General features: G+C 48.1%; 1 protein-coding gene across 1 annotated transcript in view; it reads left to right on the top strand.

Moving 5' to 3' along the window:
• efl1 (elongation factor like GTPase 1) overlaps window positions 1-18202 on the top strand; it is a 66955-nt gene that overhangs the window by 4202 nt on the left and 44551 nt on the right. The window contains exons 8-15 of the mRNA XM_036543998.1: window positions 810-933; window positions 2694-2773; window positions 3305-3441; window positions 3782-3904; window positions 4733-4832; window positions 14834-14982; window positions 15705-15880; window positions 17738-17873. Of these exons, the coding sequence (XP_036399891.1) occupies window positions 810-933; window positions 2694-2773; window positions 3305-3441; window positions 3782-3904; window positions 4733-4832; window positions 14834-14982; window positions 15705-15880; window positions 17738-17873 (1025 nt within the window). The remainder of the gene's footprint in view (window positions 1-809; window positions 934-2693; window positions 2774-3304; window positions 3442-3781; window positions 3905-4732; window positions 4833-14833; window positions 14983-15704; window positions 15881-17737; window positions 17874-18202) is intronic.

Raw genomic sequence — 18202 nt, 5'->3', positions numbered from 1 at the left:
GGTTTAAGGCTCCCGTTGGCTAGGAAGAAAATGGGGAGGTCTGCTTTAACGAGCGGCTTTGTCATTTTGATTACACAAATCCATAAGTGAGCTTATTAAAAACATGACTAAGGTGCGCTGCCCTGTAGAGGTAGGTGTGCTAAGGTGTTCATTGCTCATGGAAACAAGAAAGGAACTGAAGCACCTCTTGGGTTACAGAATGTCCATAGTGTGTTTGAAGTTGTGTTAACAATGCTGTCGCCCTGCAGGTCTCTTTATGTCTGAGTTAGCCATTGCTTGTTTTAGGGAAGTGTATTTGTTGCTGTATAAACAACAGACACTGTAGAAAAGGGCCCCCAGTACGTAGAAATCCCAGCATGTGTCAGTCTCACAATCACTGGATATTTGCTCAGTGGATTCCTACTGTGCAACAACTTGAAAAAAATTAATACATGATTGACTAGCTGTTTGCTTTATTGAAGTGTATTAAATTGCAGTACAAATTACAGCTGAATTGTATTAAAGGTCTGGATAAATTATTAACGTGTAATATTAGGGGCGGCCATGTGTGCTGTTAATATATCAGCAACTGCAAAATAGAAGGGTTTCAGAATATGAAAATGCTGTGAAATGATCTTTCCCAAATATTATTAAATACAACAGAGACATCTGGAAAAGGTGAAGTTTAAATGGGTGAGGCGGCCAGTTTAGATCCCCGTCAAATTCAATAGTGTGAATGGAAACTACCCGGAGCCAAGAACAAGGGAGAAGTGTCCAAGGTGCATTAACGGTGTTGATGTGAGTGCTTTTTATACTGTCCCCCATTTCAGCATCCAGCAGTTTGCACAGATGTACTGTCAGAAAATGGGGATTAAGTCTGAGGTTTTGCTGAAGACGCTCTGGGGAGATTTCTACCTCAACGCCAAAGCAAAGAAGATCATGAAGGGGGCTCAGGTACTGAGACAGCCCTGTGAGCCTGTTGCAGTTTCCACTGGTCAATGTGTTGTCTGGTCGTTTTGCTTATCCCTCTGATCCCTGTTGGCTGATTCTTGATTTGGCTGATCACTGATTTGGCTGATCGCTGCTGTCTGGCTGATGCTCCGATTTACGTCAGCTCTTTTCAGAGCTGATGGCTTTTGCAACTGATTCCTCCTCACTCAAATTTGAAGCCATTGCACTACATACATAATTACGTATGATTCCAGAATGTTAGCTATACAATGTTCCCTCTCTACCCGCATTTGCTTTTAATTACAGGGCTTGCTCAGTGGATTCCTACTTTTTGTCAGCGTGATTTTAGCTTAATGGGTGGTCTAAAAAAGGCACAAGGCTTGGATGAAGTGTTTATATATTGTTATCTGTCACACAAGTGACCTGAGTGCCCATCAGCAGAAACAACACTGTCAGAAGGGACCGGTTTGGGGGCATGTCGAGAGTTCTAGTGTAGTTAGCGCAGCCAACGCATTCCATCAAATACGCAATAACCCTAAACCGCGCACGCTTTGCTTTGTGTCGGTTACCCTCGGCACGGACACGGTTTGCAGGGATTGGACCGCTAACGTCAAGCGGCACGGGGTAGCCTGCCTGCAGGCTGTTGAATGCCGCTGCGACTGCCTCGGTCAGGGGTCTCGCTGTGAAACAGGAGTGCCGGAGAAGTGTTTGGACAGCAGCGATGTGCCGTTCCCAACCACCCCTCACGAGTGCCATTTATTACATTAATAGATGCAGGGGAGCAGGCTCTGCTTTGGTAATGGACTCCACTTTAAAGCACTAAACCGCCTGGCTCCGTGGAGGGAGCGCGGGTTTTTCACACACACACGCGCGGTGCAGCGCTTTGACCCCCCCCGCGTAACATTAACGCCGAGCCTCCGCTTATCGGCGGGAAGGGGGGGAGGGCGGGGGCGGCGGAGCTGTTTATGCAAATGCCCGTGGAGAGTCCTTTTCCACCGCTGCTGCGCACAGTAAGCCGCGCAGATTCTACCCGGCGCGGTTCGATGCGGGGCCATTCACACGAGTGGAGATTAGCACCACGCGCAGGTCAACGAGATAACAAGCCGCGGCTGTTGCCGGTGTCCTATTTGTGGCGAATCACCAGATCCTCGCAGTAATAGCACAGTGTGGGACGGTAGACAAAACATCCGTCCTGGCGTTGGAAGGATGCCAGGGGAATATGGAGCTTAGGTGTTTAGGGAGAAAACAGAAAAACAAGGCTTGATATAAAAAAAAAAAAAGAAAAAGTAGTCGGGCCCTTGTACCCATTTGTTTACGTGTGACTGAACAGTCGGTCAGATGGTGACATTCCCAGACTGATCAATCATTCCGATTCACCGGACAGATAGGCTTGACCTGGAAATTGGCTCCCGGTGTCCAGACTGAAGGCTTGACCTCCCGTCTGTCACATCGATTTGAATACAGAGAAATTAGATGGCACGCCGTATTAGGTATTCGTGTTGGGCTGTCACGGCGGAGAGGAGGCCCTGCAGTCGAGACATGTGGCAAAGAACGGGTTTCTTTGATTGCTTACAGTGAAATAGCCTCCACGCACATTACACTTGTATTAAAATATCCCTCAAAGAGGCCTGCTCTGATTCACATGGTGTCCTCCTTTGCTCTCTGAGCTGTGACTGTATCTGCCAGTATCTGCTTGACAGGTGTTTGATAAAATTTCTGTGTGTTGGATTTCTGACATGCATCCAATTTATTTTTCTTTGCAGCCCAAAGGCAAGAAGCCCCTGTTTGTTCAGCTTGTTTTGGACAATATTTGGAGTTTATATGATGCCGTTGTCACCAGAAGGTAATACAGATATTCTAATAAATACTGTGTTTCGAGAAAGAATAGATAGTTGCAAAAAATCTTCAACAGTGTATATGTTTTCTACTTGTGCAAAAACTAATACAAATTCACTCAAAAATCTCATAGAAATTTGTCTTCAGCTCATCAGTGGAAAATAATTTTACATTGTACATACAGAAACAATAGAAGGCATGTCACAATTTAAAACAGCTCCTTTATTACGCAGTACACAAGTGAGCAGTAACACTCCTGTATCCAAACAGCCACATCTATTCACACACACACACACACACAAATGAGTGGAGTCAAGCATATTTAACAGGTTTTGTGTACAACTGGTACTGTGAATAATCAACCGGATGGCAATATTTGAAATACAGGATTGAGCTGATGCATGGAATCACAAAGTATGATATTCACTCGGATAATTGCACCTGTTTTGCATCTTGTATTGTGCTTGCCTGGTTGATACCTCTCGCCAGTTTAATTTTGTCAGTTAAACTTGTAAATTATCTCATGCTTTTTCATCAGAGACAAAGAAAAAGTTGAGAAGATGGTGGCCTCCCTGGGTTTGAAAGTAGCAGCGAGAGATGCTCGCCATTCTGACCCCAAGGTGCTCCTGAGCGCCATCTGCAGTCAGTGGCTGCCAGTGTCCCAGGCCGTGCTGAGTATCCTTCACCCAGCTACAGCCTTCACCTGCGCCCCCTGTCAGCGGTGCAGTGTCAATCAGGATTTACAAGGGCCTCAGGTCGGCTCGGCATTGTCCGGCTTTCTGAGGATAATTTTTTTTCCAAATATAATAATGTGTTCTGCTTCTGTTTTATGGACCGCATAACCAGATTGTTCCAGTCGGCCACAACATTACTGATCTGGTTTGATGTTTTTTTATGGGAATAAATGTGTTTTCCAGCGGTTTGGTTCTTTGTTGCCTTTCCATTGCCGCTATAGGGCAGAATGTGCAATCTGCGTGGTGAGGTTTCTCTCTGTCTCCTTAACTTTGTACAACAGCGATGGTGTGCGACAAGCTGCCCAGCCCGCTGGACATTGCGGCCGAGAGGGTCGAGAAGCTCATGTGTGTCGGAGCCAGGAGGTTTGAGTCCCTCCACGAGAAGACCCAGGAGCTCAAAGCAGGTGAGTGCCCAGAATGGTTCATCACAACATTACTGCTCAAACCTCCAGAAAGCCTCAGAAAACCTGCTGTTAGGGCTAAGTTTTGTTGGTAAGCTGCTCCCCTTCCAGTTGCGGTTCAGAGGATTTGTGGTGTAGGTTTGTGTGTGCTTGGAACTTTTAGCCCTCGACATGCTTCTTCTAAAAAAAAAGGAGTGGCAAAAAAAGGGAGTTACTGATGTATAGCTTTCGGTCTGCTTATTTCGTTACGGAGTCAAATCGGTATCCGGCACCTGTTAAAGAAATGCCTTTTGATGTTTTTTTGGACAGAGAACAGTGCAGTTGGATCTTGGCTTGTGGCTAGGCTTTTATGTCATGTCCTGTTTTTACAAGGGAATTCATGTTTCTTTAAAACCTGTTACTTTATAAGATCGGCAGTGAATTCCCTCTACCTTGTGAAATTCATTTCTGAGGGCTGGAGGTAACTGGCCGCAGAAAGCGATACTGGCCATTACTTCTTCTTTCCAGCTCCCGGTTCAAGGCTCATACACATGATATCTGATTTCTGCAAGCTGTTGCTAAAACGCAGGCCAGATTCCATCTTGGAACTTTCCTGCACGGGTTATGAGTTCAGTGGCCAAGTTGGCATATTTAAGGAGGAAGATCCATTAGTTTTCCTGTACTAGATAATATATTTGTCATAGCCAAGGTGACTCGTGTAGGGAATTCCATTAGTATTCGGTCACATTCTGATCCACCTTACTCACCTGTAAACTTGGATCGTATGTTTGAAGTTGCGATTGGCATAGTATTCATGATTGGTTCTTAAAACGTTGAACTTCTCTTTGTCAGCATTTCTCGGCTGTAAGAGCGACGAGGCGGCTCCAGTCATCGTCTTCGTGTCCAAGATGTTCGCGGTGGACTCAAAGGCCTTGCCGCAGAACAAGCAGAGGTACGCGAGATGCCTGTCGGCGCAGCGGAACTCCCAGCTCTCCCTCCTCCACCCCTAACCTCCGTCCCCAGCACAACTCATTTAGCCAGTGACACTCTCATCACTTCCTCCTGCGCTGACACACCGCAGTTGCAAATTTGTATTCCCTTTTACCTTTCGGTGTCATCACAGTTCTACATCATCAACCGCAGAACCAGCACAGAGAATATGTCAGTTTGATATATATGTATTTTTTTTCCATTTTTTTCCCCCAGAACCATTTAGCAGCAGGGCCCTGCCTGGCAGATGGCGGTGTGTTGTGAACGTTTTCGCTTGAATATTTCAGAGAGCGGTGGCAGGCAGGTGGAGTGGTGTCAGTTAGAGGCCTGAGTGGTGCACCGGTGCATTAACCCCAGAGGGGAGGCAGAAACCGGAGATGAGTGCTAATAGGTGCTCCAGGCAGAGAGAACCCTAACCTTGAGGCCCCTGTAACCACTCTGCACCTATAGTGCTCCATGCTCTCCCTGCCGGAGTCTCCCCCATGCGCCGAATTAGGGATGAACCAGAACTGCGGGTAAGCGCTAATAGGTGTTCTGGGCAGATGAAGCCCTAACCTTGGAGTCCCCTTATCCCCCTCTGTAGAGTTCCGTGTGTTCTCAGACAGTGCTTTCGCCTGCGCTGAACTATGGCTGAACCCGCTGATGAGAATCGACAGCTGGCACCGGCGGTCAGCATCCCCCCCCCACCCCCCCACCCTTAACCATCCCCCTGATCCAGCACGGCGCCATGCGCTCGCTTGCCAGAGTTTCTCCGCACCCCCGCTGACCCGCTTTGGATCCTGCATCTGCGGGCGGACCCCTCCGAAAAAGCCCTGCCCTGCGCTCGGGTACGCTCAGACCCGCGACATCGTGAGCAGGGATGTAGAAAGGAAGATGAAATACGTTCTGGTTTTCGGTTGCTCGCTCTGCACTGAAGCGCATGCTAAGGCAAGTCTCCGAGCTAATAATCGGAGTGATGAATAAGCATGTGAGCGGGGCAGTGATTCACGGTATTCCATTAGCCAAGCACACGCCAAATAGGAGGCTGTGCATGGTGGAGACATAAAGATGAAGGATTGTCCTGTTCTCGTGCGCGCCGCCCGTTTCATCTCAACGGCGTCTGCCCTGGAACACGTGGCACTGGCCTCTCCCCGCAGTTTTCCTCAAGGTCCTTAATACTGACTGATTATAGTAATGATATTTTTCCACAAATGATGGTACATGAGGGTGGTTTGCTTAAGTTCGTTCCGGAGGCTGTACCAGTCTATTTGTCACCATTATTGTTTGTTTATTTGGCTGAGGCTCGTACCCGGAGCGACTTACAAGGCCTGCCCTGGCAGGATACGCATCAGTAAAGTCTGTGTAAATAAGCTGTTTCAGAAAGTTCAGATGTAGTTGTTGTTGCTGTCTACCGCAGTATGGGCAGCAGTGTGGTGTAGTGGTATGGAGCAAGAGCTCATAACCCAGTAGTTGACGGTTCAGTGCCCAGGTTGAGTACCGCTACTGTACCCTTGAGCTATGTACTTAGCATGGGCCTCAGTAAATATCCTGCTCTATGAGTGGATGATATGTATATAAGCATTTAAGTCCCTTTGGATTAGCGTGTCTGCTAAGGAAATAATGTCATGTAATACAAACGGAAGCGGTTGGTCGTATTGTGTGACTGCTTCCAGAAGGAATTGACAGTATCCAGTGTCTAGCAGCACGTTTCAAGGCCCGAGCCAATAAAAGGGAGGCCTCCCCGGTGGGCCGAGCAGCACGTGCTCGGTGTCTCGGGGACGGCGTCTCTGCCTAAACTCAGCTTCCTCTCTCTCCCCCTTCCGGAAAAGCGCCCGCGATCCCTTCTCCTCTCTGCCCTCCTGTTTTCCATCCCCACATCAAAGTGAACCGGGCGGTGCAGGGGGGCCCGGGGACGCTCCGGCTGAATTAACGCAGCTGTTAAGCAGCTCCTCTTCGCGAGAAGCGCAGGAATGCGGCCTCGAGATAGCGGGCGCGCGTTATCTCCCCGCTAAATCTCTCGCCGTGTCAGCATCTTCGTCGCGGGCTGGTAACGCACACCGCCAGCCCGTGCCGCAGCACCCTGACACGAGGCGGAGACGAGAGCGCGGCCCCTCTTCTCGGGCGAGGTCGGGGAGGGGGGAGGCGGTGCGGCGTTTGCGGCCGATTACAGGAACGAGCTGCGCCTCCAGGAACCCCTCCACGCTGCTTTTGATTTGTGCGTCTATGACGCACGCGTTAGGAACAATGGACTCAATGTTTGGGTTATATACGCAATTATTCTGCCGTATTTATTGATTTATTGTCTGAAGCGTATGGCTGCACGGGAAGGACGAGGCACTGCTAATGAAAAACAGTCAGTCTCCCCTCAATTGTGGAAAACACTTGCAGATCCATACTTTCCCTCCCAACGTAGCGCTCTGTAGCTGCCAGACTCAAATTAATAGTTTGGAAAAGCGTACACTACTTAAATAGTTGCTGGATATTTGCTGGGCTGAAAAGACTCATTTACAAGGATATAGTACAATGGGAACTCTGCTCTGCAATGATGTGTTCATTTCAAAATGAAATGATTTGCATATAAATACTAAAGGTTAACCCGGAGAGTCTACAGTCCTGTTTCTGTAACAGATGGCCATGTTAGACAACATACCGGGGTGAGAAATATTTTGTGTGGGGAAAGAAAATTCAAGCAAAAAAAAATTCTAATGCTGCCTATGACAGTTGAATGTGATTAAAATACAAGCTGAAAATAACTGTTATTTGCCAGAAAAATCAAATCCATTCTTGTTCGAAACGACGGGGTCCTTGGTGATGAACTCTAGGGGAAGTCTGAAATGGAAAAAACATGTATTCATGGTAATTTAATGGTGTTTTCTCTGGTGCAAATTATACGGTTCACTGTGCTGCCTTTGTGTCAAGAATGCTGCGGTTTGCATCGTATCATACCGTAATCCTTCCACTAACGCAGATCCGCTCGCCCAGCGCACTGCGAACGTGGGAAGCTGAGGGTATTGACGCACGCAAGAGGCAGAGGTGTTTCAGTCTGAGACTTTTGGAAAGAGGCTCCAGGTGCCCTCAGCGAGCTGTTCGGGACGGGGCTCCAGCTGCCTTCGGCAGGGAGCGCACGGGGGCACGCAGTCACGCTCTTGTCTGACCTGGGATGATCTCGCCGTCTACCCGCCTCAGGTCTCATGAGCCGCGGCCCGCCAATCCCCCCGTGGTACCAGCCTTCCTGTCACGCAACCAAGCCATAATTGCACAGGCCGCCATTAGTGGAGGAGCTGAGCAAGACACGGCTGTCGGGGGGGGAGAGCGGGAGGCAGGGGAGAGAGAGGAGAAAGAGAGTGAGTGGGTGAAAGAGAGACGGGGAGACAGTGAGAGAGAGAGATGGAGAGAGATGGGAAGACAGAGAAAGAGGGAGAGACGCCTTAGCGGAATGACATCATTCTGGCGAAGGAGAAGCGACGCGCTTCCGCCCTAATGAGCCAAACGCCGCACACTGCTGCACCCCCCAACCCCCCCCCCCCCCCCTTCCCCCCGGCTGGGCGCCACCTGCCGCAGAGACGCAGGCGGGCCACGGGGGGGCGCTAAAGCGACCGTGAGCGCAGGAACCCGGCCAGGTTCTGCAGAACCTTTCCAGGAAGGTGCGGTTTCCCAGCTTGCACCTGCCACCGTGCTTGTAAGCGAAAATGAGACCGTCGCTCGAGTTGAAAAAGGGACCGCTGATACGGTCTATCAGGGCCGTGTTCCCTAAGAGCAGCTGAGGTGCCTCGCATTAGCTGAATGGACACGGAGTCCCGCATCTCTTTCTTTTGACCTAAATATTGCAGGCAGAATTCCAGCCCTGGCATTTTATACCAGCGTTGCGAAAGCTGACCCAGATCTTGTCCGTACATCTGTAATAAATGAAGGGTAACATCTAGCTGCAGTTGTTCTAAATAGGCCTACTTCTTAAATGATTGAACGATGCTTTTTTAGAAAAAAATATATTAGTATCTGCAGTTGCAGGCAGTACAATATTCATTGCGCATTTGACAATGCTGGGATTTCCAGATGAAGTTCATATCCTGGGTCAATTGTTTCATAATGACAGCTTATAAAAAAAAGTATGTCTCATTCTGTCTCTCCTCTTTTTTTTTTTTGACGAGGCAGCCAGAAGGAAAGATGTGAGAGTCTCTGCTAGTGTGTCTCCTGTAGCATGAACTCCCAAAGAACCTGAGGATCACTGAGTTGCTTCTGCTGCTTCTCAGGACTGTTATGCTTATGTGTGGTTGCCATAGCAATGATTAATGTGGGTCACTGTAGCGGTGTTTCCGCTGCAGAAGGAGTAACCTTGACCCTGCGGCAACCTTTGCATTCGAGATTGGACGCGTGTTGGGTGTGGCAGTAAAAGGGCCATAGATTTGTTTGTCTGATGGCGTCATTTGGCAGCATTACAACAGACTATAAACGGATTAAACATTTTTTTTTAAAATGGGACTCTTGTCTTTCCCCGTACAATGCATCACTATATGAAAACTGCAGATGTGTGACCCGGTTGACTTAATGAACCCACTAAGTACTGCATAAATCATACTGACTTGGATTATGATTCATATTAATTTGTGCAATTTCCATTTTGAGAAAAAAAAGATGAAAAATAACGGTTCCTGGAAAAAGAAAAAAGCTTGTCACAATAGAGCTGTGAAGTGTGTTGAATCATGCTCTCAGTGTGAGGGCAAGAGTTGTGTTTACAAGCTAAGCAAAGCCTGCGTACGGGCGACGTGCACGTCCGGACAGGGTGGTTATGGGGCTTCAGAACCCGCAAACGGGCAAGGCAGACATTGCCAGTGTGTTTGAGTCTCACTCAAGTTCCACAGGATTGACGGAAATCCTTTTTTGTGTTAAGGATTTAGATAAATGTCAATGTGGAATGGAAGCACTTAGATTCATCAGATCCATTCTGAAAAACGCTTGATCTCTGTGTGGTGAAGCTAGGGATTGTGAAGAAGTCTTTACCAGTTAATTCATTTTATTGCTTTCAAACACTGTGCCCATTCCTGCTTGGAGTGCAGCGAAACAGTTCCTCATTAACAAACTAAGTCATCTAGAAATGAAGAGGACATTATCTGTACTCAGGATCTTCACACGGTTAAAACTGCTGAAGCGTGTTTTGCCGACAGTTTTAATAGTGATTCCCTTTCCCCTTAACCCCCATATCACCCCCACCCCCCCCCCCCCCTGCCCGTCCCTTACTCAAAAAAAAGGGCTAGTGGTTTTCAAGGACTTGCCTTTAGATTTGGAAACCATTACCTCATATCTATACTGGAGAGGATAATAAAAGTTACTTGTTCCATTTTCTTTATGGCAGAGTACTTGAAAACTTTGTGATCCAGTTGTGATACATTGTGGAGGATGTTCATAATCCTTTGTGAAAGGATTTCAAGGAGACAAAAAGCTTGTGTTGTAAGAGACGCTGTTAAGTTCAGAAGCACAGCGCGAGCTGTAGAGTCGCCCAGTTGTTGATGGGGATGATGTAAGGAACACAATTATGGAAGCATGCCCTGACACACTTCATGCTAAAGAGTTTCTTGGTTTGTGTGGGCGGACTTCTCAGCACTTCACCGAGGATGGCGGCATGTATGTTTACTAAAGCACATTTATTCTGTCTTCTCCTTAACCTTGTTTGCAGTTGTCTATTTGCAGTATTCCCCTGGTGGTTTTCAACATTAGCACAATTTTTCCTTTTGTGCAATTCGCACCCATCCGATTGTATAAATAGCTTTCGCCGCTGGTGTCACGTTAAATTGCAGTTGCAGCCACTTATGCTCTGTGTGCAGGGCTGCATTTTAAGCTATTTTCGGGCCTGCTTTGTGTTATTATGTAGTCTTTGCTTACATGGATTCTGCAAACTGTGGCCCAGGCTCCGTGCTCATTGTGGTCACTTTGAAGCGCACTCCTCCTCGGCCACAGTAGCTCTTCTTTGTGTGGCCTCAAATGTCACATGTGGCACGAACGTGCGGCACCAGCAGCGCCGCTGGGTAGTTGAGTTTTCCCCCGGCACGGGGTAATTCGTCAGCCGTGATTTATGTCCGGAACCCTCCTCTCGTTTGAAAGCAAATTCTCATCACTGGTTCATAAAGGAGACGCTGGTTCATAAAGGAGCTAATAATGTATTTGCAACAAGGAGGCGGTAGGCTGGATTGTGTGAATGCCTGACCTTGGAAGTGCACCGCCACAGAATAACCACAGGGGGGAGTTTGGCCTGTGTTTTATGAACATCCAGCTTATGGAGCCCTCGTGGTTCGCCGCCACATGATATTCAATCCAGCCCTGAAATTACCAGAAGTGTGTAAGGCCATTAAGTAGCTCATGACTTCAAAGTCAGATATGAAATGATTAAATTATTTGGGGGGGGGGGGTTGCATAATGAACACAGTGAACTCTCAGCCTTTGCTTTCCCTCCACAGCCTGCATGTACACTCACAGGGAGGAGAAAGCCAATTCATTTGAACTTTGTTCCTGAATTTTCCATCTCTGCGTGCTGAGAATACATGCGAGCGTTTGAGCATTCGTTCTGGTACCTGCATAAAAGCGGTCTGGCACGCGTCTAATGATGCGTTTTTGCCTCGCAAGAAACTCTCCGCTTGCTCGCTCTCCGAGGAAGGGTCCGCTCACAGAAGGACTCCTCGAGCAGAGCCTCGTCTGCCGCCTGCAGAGGTCTGGCCGGAGGCTCTTTTAATGAGGTGCGGTCCTTATTTGCTGAGCTGTCTCAGAGTGCTTCCAGGAATGAGAAAACTCGCCGCTCCTTCGCTGAGCGCACCGCAGAACCTGCTTACTCTAAATGTGAAAATCACGTCTCCTGTACATTCCGATTCCAGAACAGTCCACGGGGTGTTGCGGTAAATGAAAAAGTGATGACTTTTTCATCTCTATTTCACCTTGTTCCTTGTTTGTTCAGATGTGCTATGACTGAGAGCCTTTTTATATATATCTTTGCAGGTATGTTAATGGTGTTGTTTTCTTGCATTTCCCACCTTTTGCTGTTTCATGATACATTGTTCTGGAGATACTAGCTTGCAGAGTAGTGGTCAATTCCATTTCAATTCAGTCAGTTCAGGGCATTAATTGAAATTCAATTCTTGAATTGATAAATCCCCATAGAAAATGATGATGCAATTTTCAGTTTATCACTGGAGTATCCATTGATTTCCTCCAGCCCTGGTCACCTGGCACTGTAAGGCATATTCAAGTGATCTGAAGCACACTCACAGTGGTTGAGTTGACACAGGGCTTTTGTGGTCTGCAGGGGCTTCAATAATATAATAACAATAATAAAAGTTGTTTATTTGTAGAGTAATAAACCCGCAGCTGTGGGTTTGCTGGGACTGTGGTTAACACAGATTAGCCACTCGTCATAAGGGATTGCGGTGCCCTTTGTACCGAACACCCAACAACCCGGGCGCCACCTGTGGAGGAGGCCTGTTGCGGAGGGAATCCAGAGATCTCTCCCTTTCAAAATGTGCTGTACTCATCCTTTATCACCTTTAAGTGTGAAAAGGAAGAGGATCAAAGAAAAGAAACCACTGCAAGCAGCAGCCTCAATGCGAGCACCATAGAAATATCAGGCCCTCTATGGCTTAGAGTAATAATGGAAGGAATTATTTCAGGATTTGTTGGTCTTGGTACTTGGATTTCATTACATTAAAGAAAATAAAAAACAAGCTTAGAATGGTAAGCCGGGGGAAATCTGAAGTTCCTTCATTGATTAACTGCGTGTGGGCCTTCATGATAAATAATGCAATAGAAGGTACCACCCGCATGAATGTATCACAGTATCACCTTCCAGCCAGTGCATGTAGAAGGCGTGTGTGTGTGCGCGCGCGTGTGTGTGCGCATGTGTACGCGTGTGTGTAGGAAGATATTTCTGCTGCTAAAAAAGCTAAATTTACTACACACTCCTGTGAAGAGAGGCTGGTGAGGGCTCTGCGCATGGCAGCGTAGGCATGAGGAAGAGGTACCACGCAGATGGTTTTATCTGTGTGTGTGTCTGATCTATATTAGTCTGAGAGCTGCACCGTGTGCATTGACATTCTGGTATTCCAGTATCCCAGTATAGCGGTCTTTTGAATGCGACTCGTTGGTTAGACACAGTTAAACGCATTTGGCTCTAAAATGCTTTTGTGTAAGTTGTTTGGTATGCTGCATTTTCTTGGCATAACTATAAATTGTCGAACTGAAAGGAGACTTTTTTTTATTATTTTTAAGAAAAAAATATAAATGAGAAATTTGCAGGCATGCTTTCCGTGACATTAGAATGAAGAATTTGCCCCTCAAAAAGTATTAAAAAAAATGGGAAAATGAGGCAGCACCTGGGTTGCCATGGCTTCAAAACGGAGAGCATGAATCACTTCCTCAGAGCAGTGAATTAGTCCAACATTTTACAATGACTTTATTAGAACTCGTTGACACGGGGCACTGTGCAATCGTCTCGCTATGGAAAAAGCTAATGGCCTCCTTCTAGGCTTGGTGGCGAGAGTGGCGCTCTGTCCCTTAACAAAGCGGCCCTGGTCCCCAACACCCTGACACCCTTTGACTCAAGGTGTGAGCCACACACTTCTGTGGCATCAAACCACTACCTCCACTACCAGCAGGAAGGCTGGGGGGGTTACGCGATCTCCCCCCCTCTGTCTTTCAGAATGTTGGAATGTCCATCAGTCTGGCAGTAGGAGAACTGGAATCACCTGTGGGCTTTGTTCCATAGTCTAGTTAAGCCATTTCAGGTCTCCTCTGACAGCTCTTGAGAGCGGTGTACGGAGTGCCACTGTCGGTTCCCTCTGTGATGGCCCCAGTTAACCTGTGTGTGAGGCTTCCGACATCCCTGTAAGAGGGGAATACCAGATGTGTGAAGAGGAGGGAGGTTTAGGTCCCATTTCACCCTTGCGAAAACCACTTCATGGACATGGTTCCCCGAGGCAGAACGGCTGCCACATTCAGGGTACAGACCGCCGTCCGCTTCCCCCCCCCCCCCCCCCCCCCACTTCGTTAGGAAGGGCTTTCATTTTATCGCAGCAGGGTGATAAAATAAATCCTGGAGTAACGAATTTGAGGAAAGGTTTATGTGTGATTCTTACACATCGTAACCAGCTTAGCAGTTTCAGAAATGAACAGAAGTATTGTGTAAAGGATTAAAAAATGTGAAATGCACACTTACATTTCTCCCTGAAGATTAAGGACAAAGCACCACAGTTAGACTGAATGGCCCGCATGTTATTTTTTTTTTAAACTTGCCAAAAAGTGGCTTCAACCACAGAAGGGTGTTTGACAGGGCATGTGCCCGCAGCCTGTGCAGAGGTCTCTTTTCAAGAAACAGAACATGGGGGCGGCTGCAGCTCGCATCCTGTTCCTTTGTTGCCTCTGTATTATTTCACGCTCCTTCGAAGCACTGCACAGTTCGAAGCTTCGCTTTGAAGCTGCGGTTAGGCTCTGATTGGACGCAAGTGCTCACGGCGGCCTCTCGTTTCAAGAACGTTGGCCTCCGCCGTTTTTATTGCCACACTTTTGAAATGCATTATTTAGTTGCTGTATACCACCGGCCCACCGTCTCTCTCATTGTGAATGTAATATCTGAGCGCCAGGGGAGGGCTGCTTCAGCACCTGGTGCTCTATGTATTAAGCTGTGAAAATGGCACTCTCGCTACTCCAACAGCAGTGGTTCAATAATTACACTTATTTTGCAGACAGTGAAGTGATGGTGTCTGGATTTTTTTTTTTTTTGTATAAATAATGTTTCAAGCCTCAGAGTCGCCTAGAGGAGAACAGCAGACTAGCCCAAATTGTCTGTAATGTATTTATCATTGCATATGTTTCCCATCATTGCTGCCCGCTGGTATTGTTTAGCCTTGATTTGGAGCTCATTTAGTGGCTAGCTTGAGCTGTAATGGCACAATGCTGTGTTCCATCTCTCCCCCATCGCCCCCGCCCCCCACCCCATCTCCTCCCCAGGCCGTTGACTCAGGAGGAGATCGCCCAGCGCAGGGAGGTGGCCAGACAGAAGCACGCCGAGAGAATGGCAGCCAGTCAGGGCGCGGAGAACACCGAGCAGCCTCGGCCTGCGACCCAGACAGCGCCACCCGCTGGTGAGAACAGCACAGGCAAGTGTCTGAAGCCCCTTTCAAAAAAGCCACACACAAACACATACACATGCCCTACAGATGCATGTAAGTTGCACAGGAAGTGTAGCTCATGTGCGTGCGCTGAATCCAAAAATGTCTCACTCGCGGCCGAGCAGAAAGGGAACAGGCCCTGCTCAGCGCCCCCCCCGCTGGCGCCAGGGCCGTAGGGGGACAGCGGTGCTGTGCCGCGGGGTGCTGCCCGCACCGCGACCACGCTGAGAGACACTCCTTTGACATGATGTCATGGGGGTGTCTGGAGAGGAAACCCCCGCGGTGCTTAATCTTCGCCGCTGAAGGTCAGGCACTCCGGAGAGTTCCGAGCACAGCCCCCAGTGCCAGGCCCAGACGGCTGCTCCTGCTTCCCTGACATCGATTGTGACATTTGTAACTTTTCTGTCGTTGCTACAGGACCTCTCCGCCGATGCCCTTAACACCTTGAAAGGGAAAATGTTTCCATTTGTGCGTCTGCCGTGCGGCGGCGGAGAGGCACTTCTCTTTCTTCTTTTTCTTCGCCGTTTCCCCCGGTGTGTCTGTCACCGGCTGACAGCTCTCTGACTGAGATGAAAGTCTGGCCGGGGCTTTTTGTGGTTCTGACTCATTCAGCGCGGGAGCGTTTCTCCTCCGCCCGAGCGCTCGGGGGGAAGATGGGGGGTGGCAGCAGCCTGGCTTTGCTTATGCGTGCGTTTAACTCCCTTCCATAGGTGGCGAGGCGCCGTCTGGGCCGTCTGAGGCCGTGGTGCCGAAGGCCGGCCAGCCAGACGAGGATGGCAAGGACCACTTTGTCGCCTTCGCCAGGGTGTACAGCGGGGTCGTGAGGAGGGGGCAGAAAGTGTTCGTGCTGGGGCCCAAATACGACCCTGCGCAAGCCCTACAGAAGGTGAGACACCCCCTCTCCCTTCCTCCCTCCACTCTAATCAGCTTCTCTTATTTCTTAGCAGTGGTTTCCCCAGCTGTGTGTTGATGAACCATTTTGGCAAAAGCCTGTTGCACAAGGCAATTTTCAGTTGCTCTTTGTGTAGAGGGGAAAAAAATCCTAACACACAACATGACTCGCACTCTGGGTTAAGAATAAAAAATTCTAAAACGTACCAGGAAATTATGATATTTGTTCCTTTCCAGGCCATGGCACTATTGTGCAAAAGGTAATAAATAAAATAGCTACACCCTCCAGATATACAAATTAGTCAGTCTCATGCGACAAGGACAAATGACAAACAAGACGAATATTGCTGTAAAATTATCCAGGCAAGTGCTGACTTAGTCATGTAACACTTGTACGAAGCTGTCTATTTTGGTGTCACTTAAGTCCACATCACAGTGGGAAGGAAGGTTTATTAACTGTGTACATCGTAAGAAATGTTGTGTGCGAAACTTGTGGAAGCTTCAGCGGAAGCATGTTGGAGGATGGTGATGGGCTTCTTGGCTGCCGCCGCGGCACGAGGATCTCACAGAGATACACGCGCATTGCGGAGTGGTTGATGCTTGACAGGGGGATTGCAGAAAGATCCTGTTTCTCTAATCATGTTTTCCTCTTCTTTCGTTTTCCTTTTATAACCTCGCAGCTTTCTGTGAGTTGCCGTGTGTGTGTGTGTGTGTGTGTGTTTGTGTGTGTTACTGTGTGTGTGCGCGCGAGGACTGATCCCCTTATCTCACCGCGGGTGACGGTGTGTGGGGAGCGGTGATTGTAAGATGCATGGCCCAGCCTGGAGCCGGGAGGCAGGCTGCTTTCCTGCCCCCACACGCTCTCTGCGATTGGCTGCCTCGCGCATCCCACTGTCGCTTTGGTTACACACAGGCCCTTTAAACATACAGCGGCTTGGCAAATGGCGCTCATTTCTAAGTCTGGCACTCGCTGGTACGTATGCCCGACACCGAGGCCCTGGTACTGCGTGCTGATACCAAAGGGCTTTTTGTTCTGCTGATGAACAAGGAAGTGACACACTCTGTTATGGAAGTGGCTGTTTATTCAGTGCTCCCCTCTTCCTTCAGCACTTCATGGCAACTTCAGGAAGAAAAAAAAATAAAACCGCGCAGTATTTATTTTCAGTTCATTTATATTGTGTGTCAGCCATGAATGATGTCGCATTTCATTGATGAATAATTCATGCTTTATTTGTATTCATTACGCAGTATTACAGAACTCTGCGGTAATTAATTAATGCATTTTGGATTTAGGATGCATTAAATCCATATAATATTGCTTTTGGATTTGGAATGATTTCAGTATTGTAAAAATGTTGTGTTAATGTTGTTATTTCAGCCGAAAGGAAGGGTGATTTTAGAACAAAAGAGCAAGAAAAGCAAAGCACAGTGATATGCTTTGAGGCTCAGGGTGAAAGTTCATCCGCAGATCGCACCTCCAAACCAGAGAGCAGCGGTCTCTGCTCACCAAGAACAGTGCGTCATGACCCCAGTTTGTTGTCCAGCGACGCCAGGGTGTCCACTTCATTGAAAGGCCTTAAGAGGCATCAACCACGCCGCCACCCGCTACCCCCCACGGCTGTCTTCATAATAACTGTACAGCACGCCACGTAGAAAGCTAATACAAAAACACAATATTGCTCAGATTACAGGGAGACCCGGAGGATCAGGGTTGCGGTCGTGTCATCTGTTTTTCCGCTTTGGCCGGTCGTTTTTGTTGTTGTTGTTGTTGCTGCTGCTGTTTTTTTTTTTTTTTTTTTTCCATGATTCAGCACGGTGCTGATGCCTCCGCGTGTCTGCTTGTCTCCGCCAGCTGCCGGAGGGGTGCTCCGCCGCAGACGATCTCCCGCCACTGGCTTCCATGGCCCGATGCACCCTGGAGAGCCTCTACCTGCTGATGGGCAGAGAGCTGGAGGAGCTGGAGGAGGTTCCCGCAGGCAATGTGCTCGGTACGGACCCTCTGAGCTCGCCTCTGTACTCTTTTATTTATTTATTCTGCTTATTCAGTGGCCCTTTGGCGATGTCTTTGAACATATTTCAGCACAGAACTCTGGGAAGTATAAAGTACATTCATGTGCTCCTAGGTTGTGCCGCACTGTATGTACATGTGACGAAGCATAAACACACATATAATATTCTGTTTTTCAGACTATTCTAATATTTTATGGTCAAACAGCTACTGGGAAAGAAACAAATACTGTTTGATGCACTCCCAAAAGTGTTGAATAAGCAAAAAAGGATTGTGTTTTGACTGTCTAGGCTCTGATTCTGGTCTCCA

Source organism: Megalops cyprinoides, chromosome 13 (genome assembly GCF_013368585.1).
Source record: "Megalops cyprinoides isolate fMegCyp1 chromosome 13, fMegCyp1.pri, whole genome shotgun sequence".
NCBI lineage: Eukaryota > Metazoa > Chordata > Actinopteri > Elopiformes > Megalopidae > Megalops > Megalops cyprinoides.
The sequence above is the reverse complement of the archived record's forward strand: the minus strand, read 5'-3'. Positions and strand labels throughout refer to the sequence as shown.